Consider the following 12,140-nt stretch of genomic DNA (forward strand, 5'->3'; position numbering starts at 1 on the left):
GATGGTTTATCTGTAATAAAACAACTAGCGTGCAGTGTGATAAAGATATGTATTTATTGACATAGCTATCAGTGCGGACTCCAATGCAGTTTAACCATGCAAATTATCCAAGACAAGAGTGATCATAGTTCCAGTGCTTTTTTTTTTTCTTATTTTTCTTTTTAACTGAAAAAAAAAAACCAAAAAAACAAATAAAGGACCGTGGAGATATTCCATAATCCTTGTTTCTTTATATACATTGAGGGGGGTTGCATTAATGGACATTACCATGTTGGAAACAACTTATGACTTATAACATTCATTCAGACAGGTAGATTTGCTTTAGGTACAAACAATCCTGAAATTGTCTTATGATATGAATGAAGTTTGGGGACTTTGCTTGACACAAACTCTATTGCAATGTGTCCATAAAGAGGGTAATCTATTATAGACATTTTTCATATTCAGAACCAGAGAAATGAAGGTCTGATAAAACACAAATGTGTGGCAATTTCTTAAAAAATTACAATGGAAGAATTAAGGATTTGTCTTGTGTTGGAACAAAAAGAAAAAAAAAAAAAAGACATGGCAGTAAAAATCAATATCCAAACGTTAAGGCACTAGGTGGGCCAAAATGCTACACCTGTTTAGTCTTCGACAAATATTTACAGGTCAAGTCAAACAGTGGCAGTTTTACATTTGTTAACTTAATGTTTTCCTTTTGAGCCATTTATCTAATAGATCAATGTAAGGCAATACATTACAAAAAAGAAAAAAAAAAAAATACAAGAAAAAAGATATTACAGAGAGACAATGTACCAATAAACAGAACAAATCCAAGTTTTATAACTCCTATATGCCATTACAATGGAATTTTCCTTATGGCTTGAGCAATAAAAATATTACAATAAAAATAATCAGTAGATTTAAATGATTATCTGGCATGCTCCCCACTCAATACTCAAAACATCTAATACTTGTGTCCCAATACGCTGTTCCCAAACAAATCATTTGACCTGAAGAGTGATATTGTGGGCAAAAAGGCCAGAGATATGAGGAAGAAGGCATGAGTCATGTTTTTAAATTTGAATTTTTGTTTTGTTTTTTCTTCAAATATCATTCAGATGGGGAAAAAAATGACTAAACAGATATTTTTTTTTTCCTCCCCTGAGACACAACCTTTCAAGGTTGATCTGCAATCCCTGTATGACAGTACCTTAAACTGAAGACATACTTGCAGGAGTCCAGGCAAACCCCCTTTATTACCTTCTGGTTTTCATTACTTTTCACAAAATATAACCAAAGAATGTCACATGACACAGTCCTTCTATCGCTCCGTTGTCCATCTTAATTCGAGGCGAGCGTGCACCATCTTCTGGTAGAAATGGATGTCTGCAAGCTTGCTGATAAGGATAATGGTTTCCTCTGAACGTTGAAAAGACAAATGGAGGGGAAATCAGCCTTTCAGTGTTCATGATGCCTTATGCCAGCCATGGATTGCAATTTTCCATCGCTTTTTTTTTTTCTTCTCTTCATTTTTCTTTATATTTTCATTCAATTTTCAATGAAGTACAGGCTTTCCATTTTTATGTGAACGAGGAAGGAGGGAAAGTTTAGAGTCCAGAAAAAATCCCAACGGTTCAGGTGGTTAGCTGAAAGAAAGAACAGAGAGAGTGTCCAGTAAAAGAAAGACAGACATAGTCTTTACTTTAGTTAGTAACCCATTCAAAGGTATACAAGAGATATACCGGTTTATAAACATTAACAGCTCTGAACATGTTTGACAGGTCAAGTAAATGTCCTTAATCCAGACAGTTCTTATCAGAGTGGAAAAGTAAGTCCATGAAGTTAGTTACTGAACCCAAGAACACATTAGTGCCAATTAGAAAAAAAATCTAAAGTGTCAACTGTACAGAGCCCAGGAGCCAACCAACCAACCAGGAAGTGTCTCGTGTTAGAAACACCCAGTAACACGATTAATAAATAGAAGAGTTTAAAGCTGTAAAGGGAAGATAAAAAAAAAATAATAATAAAATAAAAATATCAACACTTTCTGAAGATGTTCCTGTCAACAAGTGCTGGATGTTGTGTCTGCTGCCTGGAGGCTGGACTGCGCTCTGCTACAACACAGGAAACAAACAGCAAAGTCACATGACTGATCTGGCCACATCTCAGCCCTCAAATTTGGGATTAATAGAGAAAAGACTTCTGAGTGCAGCACGTCTTCACTTACTGCCTGAAAAGTGCAATTATCTACAGTTATAGCAACATTGCCATCAGGAAACAATAGTTAAAACAGTCCAGTTACCTCAGCTTTCCCGTATTGCTTTTAGGGTTCTTCCGGAAGGACTGGTTGGGTCCAGAGCGAGTGGACATAGAACGAGGTGAGGCTCTAGAAAACGTTGATGGTGGGGTCTTCGGAATCTTCTTTCCAAGATGGCCGATCCATTTCTTTTGCTCATCTTGGGTCAGGGCCAGTAGAAGCATATCCCGGGCAGTGGTGACATCATAATTAACTGCAGAGGCGCACAGTGTTGCAGATTAGCAATCGAGCTGGACGAATACAAGCTTCAACGACCCTGTGGTGATGTATAGCTAAACCCCTCACCCTCTGATGCTGCTCCCCAAGTTCCCATGTCCATTTACCCTTTGTTATCATATACATTATTAAAAAGTTTGGTTTTTTTTCATCACTGTTATATTTTAACACACCAAAATGTTTCCAGAGCTGCTTTGTAGCCAGAATCCAAGTTAGATGCACATATGTGTGTTTTGACGTGGCTCAGATACTGAGAAACCAGTGCTATGCCATCATAATACTTCATAATACTTTAGAGTGAGGGTCAAACATGTCTTGGATAAGATGTTTAAAGTAATGTAATGACTGCTGTGGAAAATCAAACTAATTTTAGCTAAATCACTTCTGAACCGAGTAAAGCACCAGCCATCATAAGAGGGAGTACCTTACCTTTGCAAGGAGAAATGACATCCTCCTTTTTGTCGAGATGGTCCTTGTGGCACTTCACATGGCAGCGGCGACATTCAAGGGCCGGAGGTGGTTTGAAGACGTGCCACAGAGGCTTGGAGCAGGCCTCACAGTTGGAAGGGAAGTGATACAGTGTGGGAATGAACTCATGGCCTTTATGTGGGAGACAGTTGGTCTTGTCGCCCTGAGGGACCGTCTCCATGTCTACCTCTTTTCTGAACTCTCCCTCATTGGCATACAAAATCTGAAAGTAAGGGTCCATCATAAATTCAGTCGAAGCTAAATGAAAATCAAGATAAAACTCCAGAACCGAGAGGGGCCTCTCACCTGAAATATCCTTGGAATCTCATCTGTCTCAGCTCGGTACACGTCTCCTTGTGTGACTGGTCTCACATGGAATAGTTTGCTGCAAAAGAAAATATGAAATTAGAAACTGAAGAATCCCAATTTTAAGCTCTGCCAGATTTCAACCCCTACATCATCCCTGGCTTTGCTACAGTTTGCTTTTGCTCAGGATATCTGTAACAGGCCAAAAGGAAGCAGTAGTATAGTAGTAGCAGTAGTAGAAAAAACCAAGGACTTACTCGATATCTAGTACCATCGAAGGGTTAGACTGTTCCTTATCCTGCTCATCATTGTAGAACAGAATCTTCTTACTGCTCACCACCACATACTGCAAATATTGAAAAGACAATAAGAGAAAGCCTGATATAGCCCTCAAGGGCTTGGCAGCATTTGCTGTGTCAGCATATAAAAAATTTAACCAAAAGCAGGTGAGCGGTGGAAATATGCAGCATACCTGCTTCTTCCATCCATGTCGCTTGATATTACCACGATTAGGAATGGACAGCCAACCCTCCAATCTGGATTCTGAAAAGCAGCACAGGTGCAAAAAAAAAAAAAGAAAAAAGAAAAAATAGTAACTGTGCTGTGAATTAAATACACAGAAAATCAGGCCATGCTGCGATTAAATCCAAACTGAAATGGGGATAAACAAAAGTTATAAGTTAAATTGTTACTTTTAACGCAAGATGAACTCATCAGGGAGGTCTAAAGGTTTTAAGGCAACCAAACCAGAAGAGGTGACAGCAGATAACTGTACAGTAGGTAACCCATGCAGGTGGAGAATATTAGGCAGGGCTAACTCCTCCTTACAGCATGTTAAGAGTAAGTTTCACCACATACTCCTTTTTCAGAACCAAACAGGTGCATTGCAGATTACATTTTCCACATCATTTGGAGTTAAAATCATAAAGGCGAGTGCATGCAGCTGAAGCACAAGCTTCACAGGATCAGTGAACTAAAAGGGGCTAATCTATTACACGTGGCAGTGTGACAGAGGTCTTCGTGTTGAGTAGTGCTTCTAGTGAACATGCTGACAAAGACAACAAGTGGTATGTGTTTGAAGAGCACAGTGCTAACAATTAAATTTTCAGTCTCAGGACACGTTTGAAAGGTGCTGAGAGTGACGTGGTCAGCCTCACACAGTGTTGTCAGTAAACTGCTCTAATTTAGTTGGGGTTGGCCTCATGACTTTTGGTAAATTCCGTGCTTCGGTGATTATGTTAGTCATTTATTTTAAGACCGTATAGTCAATTTTTAAGAGGTCATTTTCTCCCCACTCTGCCAGGCTTCTTTCAAAAGTGTTGTGGTAAAAAGGAAATAAAATTCTCCCAACATATACAGCTCGTCTGGCAAAAGAATACTTAAGAAAATCAGGGAAAAACAAGGCGAAACACACAACAGCTGCAGCACAGGACGGGCAAGGAGAACTTGTCCACTGAGTTACTCACAGAGGAAAAGGAATGGAAGTTACAAAGATAAGAGCAACGAGGACCAACTGGACATGAGGGAAATAAGAGAGATGTATTTAACCACAGAGATTGACATATATGGAAACACACTTAAAACAAAGAATATTTATATTCAACTAACAGCTTGTTTACGAGAACGATCCTGCAGGTGAGAACAAGAGCTTAACATTAATTCAATACTGGCTTTTGACAATGTGGAAAACATAACAGGGTCGATTAAATTAAACAAGCATTTAATTTAACTAATACACAGTGCTAACGTATTGATTTCATCAGGAGGAAAGACTATCATAAACCAATACTGCTTGTCTCTCAAAATGTACAGTACGTTTTATGAAGAAAACTGCAAAGTCATTCTTTAAGAGTTGTGTCAGCATGAAACCTAAACCAATAAGGATGCTGATTAAACTCTGTAATGATAATAACCTACAGCACATCACTAAAAGAGACACTTTTTTTTTTTACAAAACCATAAGAGGGATCATTTACTTCAAGAGATTATTGCTTTGAATTGTAGCAGCAGCCCTGTTAAGTGACACGCAGGCGAGTTCATACCTGCAATGTTGCAGTCCATCTCATCCGTCTGCAAGCTGATGACACTCGAGTTTTCCATGCGCTGTTGCAAATCACTTAGCTTCTCCCGAAGCTGCTCGATGTCACTTTCTTTGCTGTCCAGCTGCATCTGTAACTCGGTGCGATACGTGCATTCCTCTGCCAGTTGCTGTTGGTAGGAAGGATAAGAGATTTAAATTAAAGCCTAATACTCTACATAGTCAAGCTGGACCGTACTTTCAGATGTTAACCTACTGCTTGCATCTCACTGAGCTCCTTCTGATATTTAATGGCAATGTGGGTCAACTTCTCTTTCTCCTGATTAAGCTCCAGCTGGAGTTTGCGGTTCTCTTTCTCCTTCTTCCGGAGGTCTGCTGCGCTGCCTTTCTTCTTCTGGTCGAGCTTCATATCTTTTCGATTCATAACCTCTGCCAGTTTGTTCACCGCCTGAAGGATTGAGGTAAACATAATAGTTGTATCAGCCAACATTCTACCCAGCATTCTACTTCTCTCAAGTATAAAATCTTCACCTGAGTTTTTAGTGTGCGCTCAGTGCTGAGGTTCTTTTCATAGTTGGCCTTTAATGCATTTGTAATCTCTTCCTTCTGTGCTACATATTCTGAAAGAAAGGGGAAAAAAAAGGATTCAGTTTGTGTGACAAGATAATTACAATATAACAGAGATAAAAGATCAGCATTACAGTACCTTCCTCTTGAACTCGGAGCTTCTCATCTAACTCTGCTTTCTCTTTGCTGAGGTTCTCAACATCTTTGGTTAAAGTTTTATTGGATTCCTCGAGCTGCAGAGAAATTTCAAAATAAACATTTTCCTGACTCAGTTAATTCAGCTGTGGTGATTATAGTGAATCATCTTTAAAATGACATTTTAGGTTTTGCTCACCCGTGCAATGGTAGCTTCCTTTTCCCCAACATCCTGCTTATGTCTGGCTGCTGCTTTCTTGTTCTCCTGGCTGAGCTCAAAGTACTGCTCCTCCTGAAGTGCCCGAGCAAGCTGCTCTGACTCAGCCTTAGTTACAGTCAGATCCAGCTGGGCAGACAGGGAGTCCCTGTATTAAAGGTAAATGGTGTGATAGAGTTAGCCCTAAGCCCTCAACCAAAAAAACCTAAGTAAGCAAACAAACAAACACATAGGTGTATAAATAAGTGACAAAAGGTAAAATATACATAAAAGGGAATTCCATTACTTACCTTTCATTGCACAAATCTTGCACCTTCTTATGTGCCTCTTGTACCTGCCGGTTCCTTTCCTCAATCTCCTCTTTTAGTTCCTTGACCTGAGTTTTGTAAAGTGTCTGTGGGAAGAAAAAGATTGTTCAGCTGGCGGTTTTCAGAGAAGAGACACCGATATACTGTAACCTATACTTACAGAAAAATACTGTTCGGCCTCAAGCTGGTCCTGAAGTTCCCTCATCTGTCCCTCGTTGCCTCTATATTGTCTGTTAACAAATTAACCAAATAAGATCCGCATTACAATTTTATTTATTCCTTAAATTGAGAAAGTAAGAAATATTCAACACTTTCAAAAACTTTCCAAAGACCTTTTCACATAAAATAAAAATCCCCACATCTAAATAAGCTCATGCAGTGGAGTGAGCTGGCCAACAGATTAGCAAGAGTGACTAGAGCGGGACTCAGAGGAAAACTTAATCTCATAGCATAAACACAGCAGCAAAACAGCTTTGGCACAGTCAGGTTTTAAGCTGGAATAATAGTACTTATTTGAAAATAACAGGCTATTTCAGTGCAATTTACAACTTGACTTCCAAAGGGAATTACTGCCCAGTGCTGCAACAACAGAAAATAAGAGCTCCTGGAGCTACTGCCAGCTTTTTGCAGGGCAAAACAAAGTTCCAGAGCGGCTGTCAAATTTATTTTCTTTGTAATTATATTACATAATTTATTATCTATAATGTCAAAAGCTCATTAGGTTTATCTTATTCCAATCAAAATGTCTCAAGTAATTTCACTGATATTTGAAAACCAAGAAATCTAATTGTCAGTAAGAATAATTCTGCTTCAGAAACCTACTTGGTCAGCTGTGCCAGCTGGAACTCCAGTGAGCGTTTAGTCTCTAGTGAAGTGTTGATCTCCTGCTTCAGCTGCTTCTCTGAACACCTCAGACGATCGACCTCCTGCATGCGAATCTTCAGGTCATTCTGAACCAGGACACGCTTGCTTGACTCTTGTTCCAGCTGTATCTGTACATTTTTCACCTGGGAAATAAATATAGAAGAATTAAAGAATTGTAGGCACCATTAAGTGTAAAAGACGATAGATTAGATTAGATTGATCTTCATTTATCCCTCATTAGGGAAATTTGGAGTTGCAGAAAGTGGTATATAGTATACAGTTTACATAGAACCAAAATAAAATACACACTCATCCATATTTACATATATATAAACCAATAATAATACAAAAGAGAAAAAAAGAGCAGTTCTAAATACTGTCCAAAAGAAAATACCATGTCTGAAAGCAGCATGTGACCCAAACCATTTACTAACCTCATCTTCCAGCCTTTCCTTTTGTTTCATCAGCTGCTCCATTTTTTGCACAGACTGCTTAAGGTCAAACTCTAGCATGGAGCACTGCTTCTCTACCTCCACAACCCGACTCTCTGCTCTCATCCTCGCTCCATTCTCCTCTGACATCTTCAGCTGAACAGCTGGAGCAGGACAGAGACAGAGACACTGTTAAGTCAGTCTTTTACAGCCAAATACAGACAGTAAGGAAAAACTAAGAACCTAATTTGAGAATATTGGTACAGAAATCACTTTGGATCTAGGGGTCATTGTAAATGAACACTCAACCCATCAACTATCACCAACTTTATAACATTTTCGGAAGCAATAACGATGACCAGTGGAATACATATGTCAAGTAAACGACATGAGTTTGAATGTTTTATAATCTGAAGACCGAAAAGTCTTCCATTAAATAAAGAAATAAATAAATGAAAATAAATATACATACAAAAACAAATTAAAATCTGAGCAATAAAAAGGGTGTAAAGGTTATTATTATATAAGAAGGGGGAAAAATAAAACGTTTACAGTCCAGCTTTAATATGCATAAAGGCAATGTCCTGACATGCTCACTGGATTCCTCTACCAAACCACCACCTGTAGGTGGTTTCTGATCACATGATAGAAAAGAATGATGTGGCTAAAAGAGGTTGATGGAGTGAGAAAGTAGTTCCACAAAATACATGTGGAGAGGTAATAAAAAGGGTAAGCATGTGTGACTTGAAAAAATATATAAAATAGAAATTCCAAAAGGAAAAAGAAGCAAGGAAACAGCCTAGAGGGCATGCTCTGACATGGGACTGGCATACCATTCATGGCAGCAGATTTGGCTTCTTCAATAGACTCGTATTTGTCAGTGAGCTGTGCCCGAGTCACCCTGTGCTCAGTCTGTTCCTGCTCCAGACGCTGCTGCAAGGTCTTCAGCTTGTAGTTCAGATCTATCTCCAGGTTGTTTTTTTCCTATGGGGAGCAGGAAACAACCAGTAATAATTAGAAAGAGCAAAAATTAAACAGGAGTTCCTAATCTTAACACTATTGCTTCTACTAGTGTTTCTTGTGTGTACCTTCTCCAGGTTATTGCTCCTTTCCTGGGCCTGCTTGCGTTCTGCCTCCATCTTAGAGAGGTTGAGCTTCAAGTTTTTGTTGTCTTCTTGCAGTCCAGCTAATCTCGCTGAGAGTGAAACATAAAGACAGAATCATGGAATAAGTGATGCTTTTTTAAGTTAAAGATCTGAATGAGTGTCAATAGGTCACCTTGCAGTTCCCTGATCTCCTCTGAGCCCTGACTGTAGTTCCTTCGTTCCGAGTCCAGGGTGCTCTGAAGAACCAGGAGCTCCTTCTCCAGCTGCGCCTTCTCTCCATCTGCTGAGCGGCTCCTCTCCTGCAACTCGCGGTTCAAACTCTCCAGCTGGCTCATTGACTTTGACATCTCTGTGTGGCTCTTCCTCAGTCTTGCTGCAGTGTCCGACTCAGCGCGCAGCAGGTCGTTAGCCTCTTGCAGCTGTCAACAAAAACAAAGTCCTTGACTAGTCCAGCATTTGTATGCGTGTGCACTTCTACAATAGTATTTTACCTGATTCTGCAGCTGGGCAATTTTGTCATTGGAGGCCTGTGAGTTCTGATTGATCTTCTTCATATTTTCAAGCTGCTCTTTCAATGTTGACACTAGGAAAAAACAAAATGTTCATTAAAAAAGGCCTCTTTTAAGCTTCAAGTCCAATCAAGTTTATCTAAAAATACATACTTCATACATATAAAATTCACAATTCAATACTTTTTAATCCTTACATTAGTAGTAAATCCCTCGGTCAGTCATAGGGATGTTTATGTTTTTATTTAAATGTTAGCCACTTAATTATCCTTACCCTCATTTTCTAAATTGCGTCTCTTCTCTGCCTCTTGGGCAGCTTTTCTTTGGAACTCAGCGAATCTGTGCTGCAGCATAATTTTATCCTTCTCCAGCAGAGACATGCTGGCTTCTGAACTCTTCCTCAAGTTTGCCTGTGGCAATAAACAACAGAGCAGCTGTGATGTGAAGGAAACCCAAACTTCATTAAACCAAAAGTAATCAGCAGAAAGATATCCAAATTTGTTGCTCATTCTAAACATCTCACAGGACCATATTATTATTATTTATTAATTATTACTATTATCATTATAAGGGATGCACGATATATCAGTATTTGAATTTGTATCAGCAGACAATTTGTAAATTGTATCAGTAAGTAAAACTGGGCCAATAATAACAGCCAATATTTATTTCCGGCTGTATGTGTGTCAGAAGGTGGAGGGGTGCACAGCATTATGGGGTGTTTAACTGAGAAGCAATGTCAGCTGTGTGGTTGCTTATCATGGTGTTGAAAGAAGATACTTGAAAAGTAGTATGTGATACTTGAAAAATCAAATGTAAGAATATTAATATTGAATATCATCCAAAATGTTCATATCGGTGCATCTATTATTATTATTATTATTATTATTATTATTATTATTATTATTATTATTCCACTGTGGTTATTTCTAAAGGACAGAATGGTAATCACATGAGACACCACTGTGAATTTAGACTTGTCTTGAAGTTAAATGCTGAGAGAAAAGACAGACCTCTTCATCCAGTTCTTTCATGATCTTCTCAATCTTGGTATTTGATGCCCTAGGAAAAACAAAAACACAGAACATTTTTATCTTCATATTTTTCTCACCAGAAAAGCTGAAGTAAAAAAAAATCTTGAAAAATTCTTTATGTAATAGTTTGGTGTTCCTATTACTAAACAGCCACACATAACCAGCTGACAAAGGGAACATGTCAAAATAACATTTCTATGGGTCTTTATCACTTTACAAAAGAAAAAAAAGAACTCAATTGGAAACACTTGAAGCACTTTAAATAGCAAACAAATATATTCCCACTAAATTCAACCCATTTTCATACATCACTGCAGGGCTGAAGCCTCATTTTTAACTAAACTACAGATAAATCTATAAATCTGTTGAGCATTTTGTCTTTGGCAGGAAGACAAAAGCAGAATAAATGATTTACTGCACACCTGCATTTCTGTTCCAACTCATCTTTAAGTTGCATTTCCCTGTGGAGCTGCTCCTCTAGTTGGTAGATTTGTTTCTGCAGGTTCTCCAGCTGGACAGAAACATGCCATTTGAATTTAAGAGATGAGATAATAGCAAATATTTTACATCCCATAGGCTTTCTTTGTAAGAGCACACTTCTACTTACATGACTCTTGTCTTCTTTTGTAGAAGAACCACGTTTATCGCTCGTCTTTGTTGCAGGAGAAATGCGCAAAAGACTGGAAAAAAAAAAAGAGTGTTTTATTATAGAGATACTTAAGTTAAAATGTATTTAGCTAACTAACTGCTTTCACTATTTCTTCAGTTAACAGCAAATATTCATCTAAAAAGTATAAATAACAAGAACTTGTGGAGATTAAGTGGGGAGTTGGAACAATATGTCTGTGATGGTTCCTTTCAAATGAATTACTCAACGTCCACAATGTATTTGTAACAGATATGTCTGAGTGTTGCAAGGAATCAGAAACAACAACTCTTAACAGTGAGTGTAATTATTTCAGTCTAAAATCTGACACACTTACTGTTGATTGCTGTAATATGTGAAGCCAACAAAGGGGAGTTGGTTTCCCACAAAGGCCTTTGGTATGGGAAAGGTCTCTTCCTCTCCCCGATCCTCCTCAATGTCGTCAAAGTTACTGGTGTCAATGTCACTGCTCAGTTCAGGCACTACAGGAGCAGCGGCTGCAATTGATGCAAAGATGAGATAAAAAAGATTCACAAAGCACTCTTTACGTACAGCATCAATTTGCTGCATGTTAAGTAGGAGTGGGAATCATTAGGTTCATCATGATTCTGTTATGATTCTGATGGTCACAATGTGATTATAAAACAATTGTTGAAGCATCTTTATTTACCCATGTAACTACTTTACTAACATGCAACATGGTTTCTCATATTTGTCATGACAAAAAACATAAGAAAATATGTTCATCTTCTTATTAATGTAGGACAACTTCTGTTTCCATGTTTCCAAAACATGGAGCTGCATCAAATCCTAGAACTCTACAGTTAGACCACATTTTTATCAGAACTTTTACTGGATTCGTCCACGTTTGACCATGAGACATTTCTCTCGTACCAAAGCTGTCTGCACATTCACACCTCACTAAAAAACTGGACTTTCTGAGCAAACAAAGTCATCCATAGAAGCCAAAGTACTTCCACATGCTATGTAGAG

The 12,140-nt window shown here is 38.4% G+C and overlaps 1 protein-coding gene across 2 annotated transcripts in view; it reads right to left on the reverse strand.

Moving 5' to 3' along the window:
- Nucleotides 1–35: 35 nt before the first annotated feature.
- The window catches only part of rock1 (Rho-associated, coiled-coil containing protein kinase 1), a 32,134-nt gene continuing 20,029 nt past the window's right edge, over nt 36–12,140 (reverse strand). Inside the window, exons 10-34 of one of the 2 annotated variants that reach the window (XM_041992098.1) lie at nt 11,485–11,644; nt 11,109–11,181; nt 10,924–11,012; nt 10,481–10,529; nt 9,742–9,877; nt 9,450–9,541; nt 9,131–9,377; nt 8,941–9,047; nt 8,686–8,836; nt 7,856–8,016; nt 7,380–7,564; nt 6,718–6,787; nt 6,540–6,643; nt 6,232–6,397; nt 6,037–6,130; nt 5,862–5,950; nt 5,587–5,778; nt 5,335–5,500; nt 3,765–3,835; nt 3,550–3,638; nt 3,293–3,371; nt 2,948–3,209; nt 2,288–2,495; nt 2,030–2,099; nt 36–1,631 (exon numbers count right to left, since the gene is read on the reverse strand). In XM_041992098.1, the coding sequence (XP_041848032.1) occupies nt 2,048–2,099; nt 2,288–2,495; nt 2,948–3,209; nt 3,293–3,371; nt 3,550–3,638; nt 3,765–3,835; nt 5,335–5,500; nt 5,587–5,778; nt 5,862–5,950; nt 6,037–6,130; nt 6,232–6,397; nt 6,540–6,643; nt 6,718–6,787; nt 7,380–7,564; nt 7,856–8,016; nt 8,686–8,836; nt 8,941–9,047; nt 9,131–9,377; nt 9,450–9,541; nt 9,742–9,877; nt 10,481–10,529; nt 10,924–11,012; nt 11,109–11,181; nt 11,485–11,644 (3,092 nt within the window). In that variant the 3' untranslated portion in view covers nt 36–1,631; nt 2,030–2,047. The remainder of the gene's footprint in view (nt 1,632–2,029; nt 2,100–2,287; nt 2,496–2,947; nt 3,210–3,292; nt 3,372–3,549; nt 3,639–3,764; nt 3,836–5,334; nt 5,501–5,586; nt 5,779–5,861; nt 5,951–6,036; nt 6,131–6,231; nt 6,398–6,539; nt 6,644–6,717; nt 6,788–7,379; nt 7,565–7,855; nt 8,017–8,685; nt 8,837–8,940; nt 9,048–9,130; nt 9,378–9,449; nt 9,542–9,741; nt 9,878–10,480; nt 10,530–10,923; nt 11,013–11,108; nt 11,182–11,484; nt 11,645–12,140) is intronic. The other variant, XM_041992099.1, reaches the window with a different exon arrangement.

Source organism: Melanotaenia boesemani, chromosome 8 (genome assembly GCF_017639745.1).
Source record: "Melanotaenia boesemani isolate fMelBoe1 chromosome 8, fMelBoe1.pri, whole genome shotgun sequence".
NCBI lineage: Eukaryota > Metazoa > Chordata > Actinopteri > Atheriniformes > Melanotaeniidae > Melanotaenia > Melanotaenia boesemani.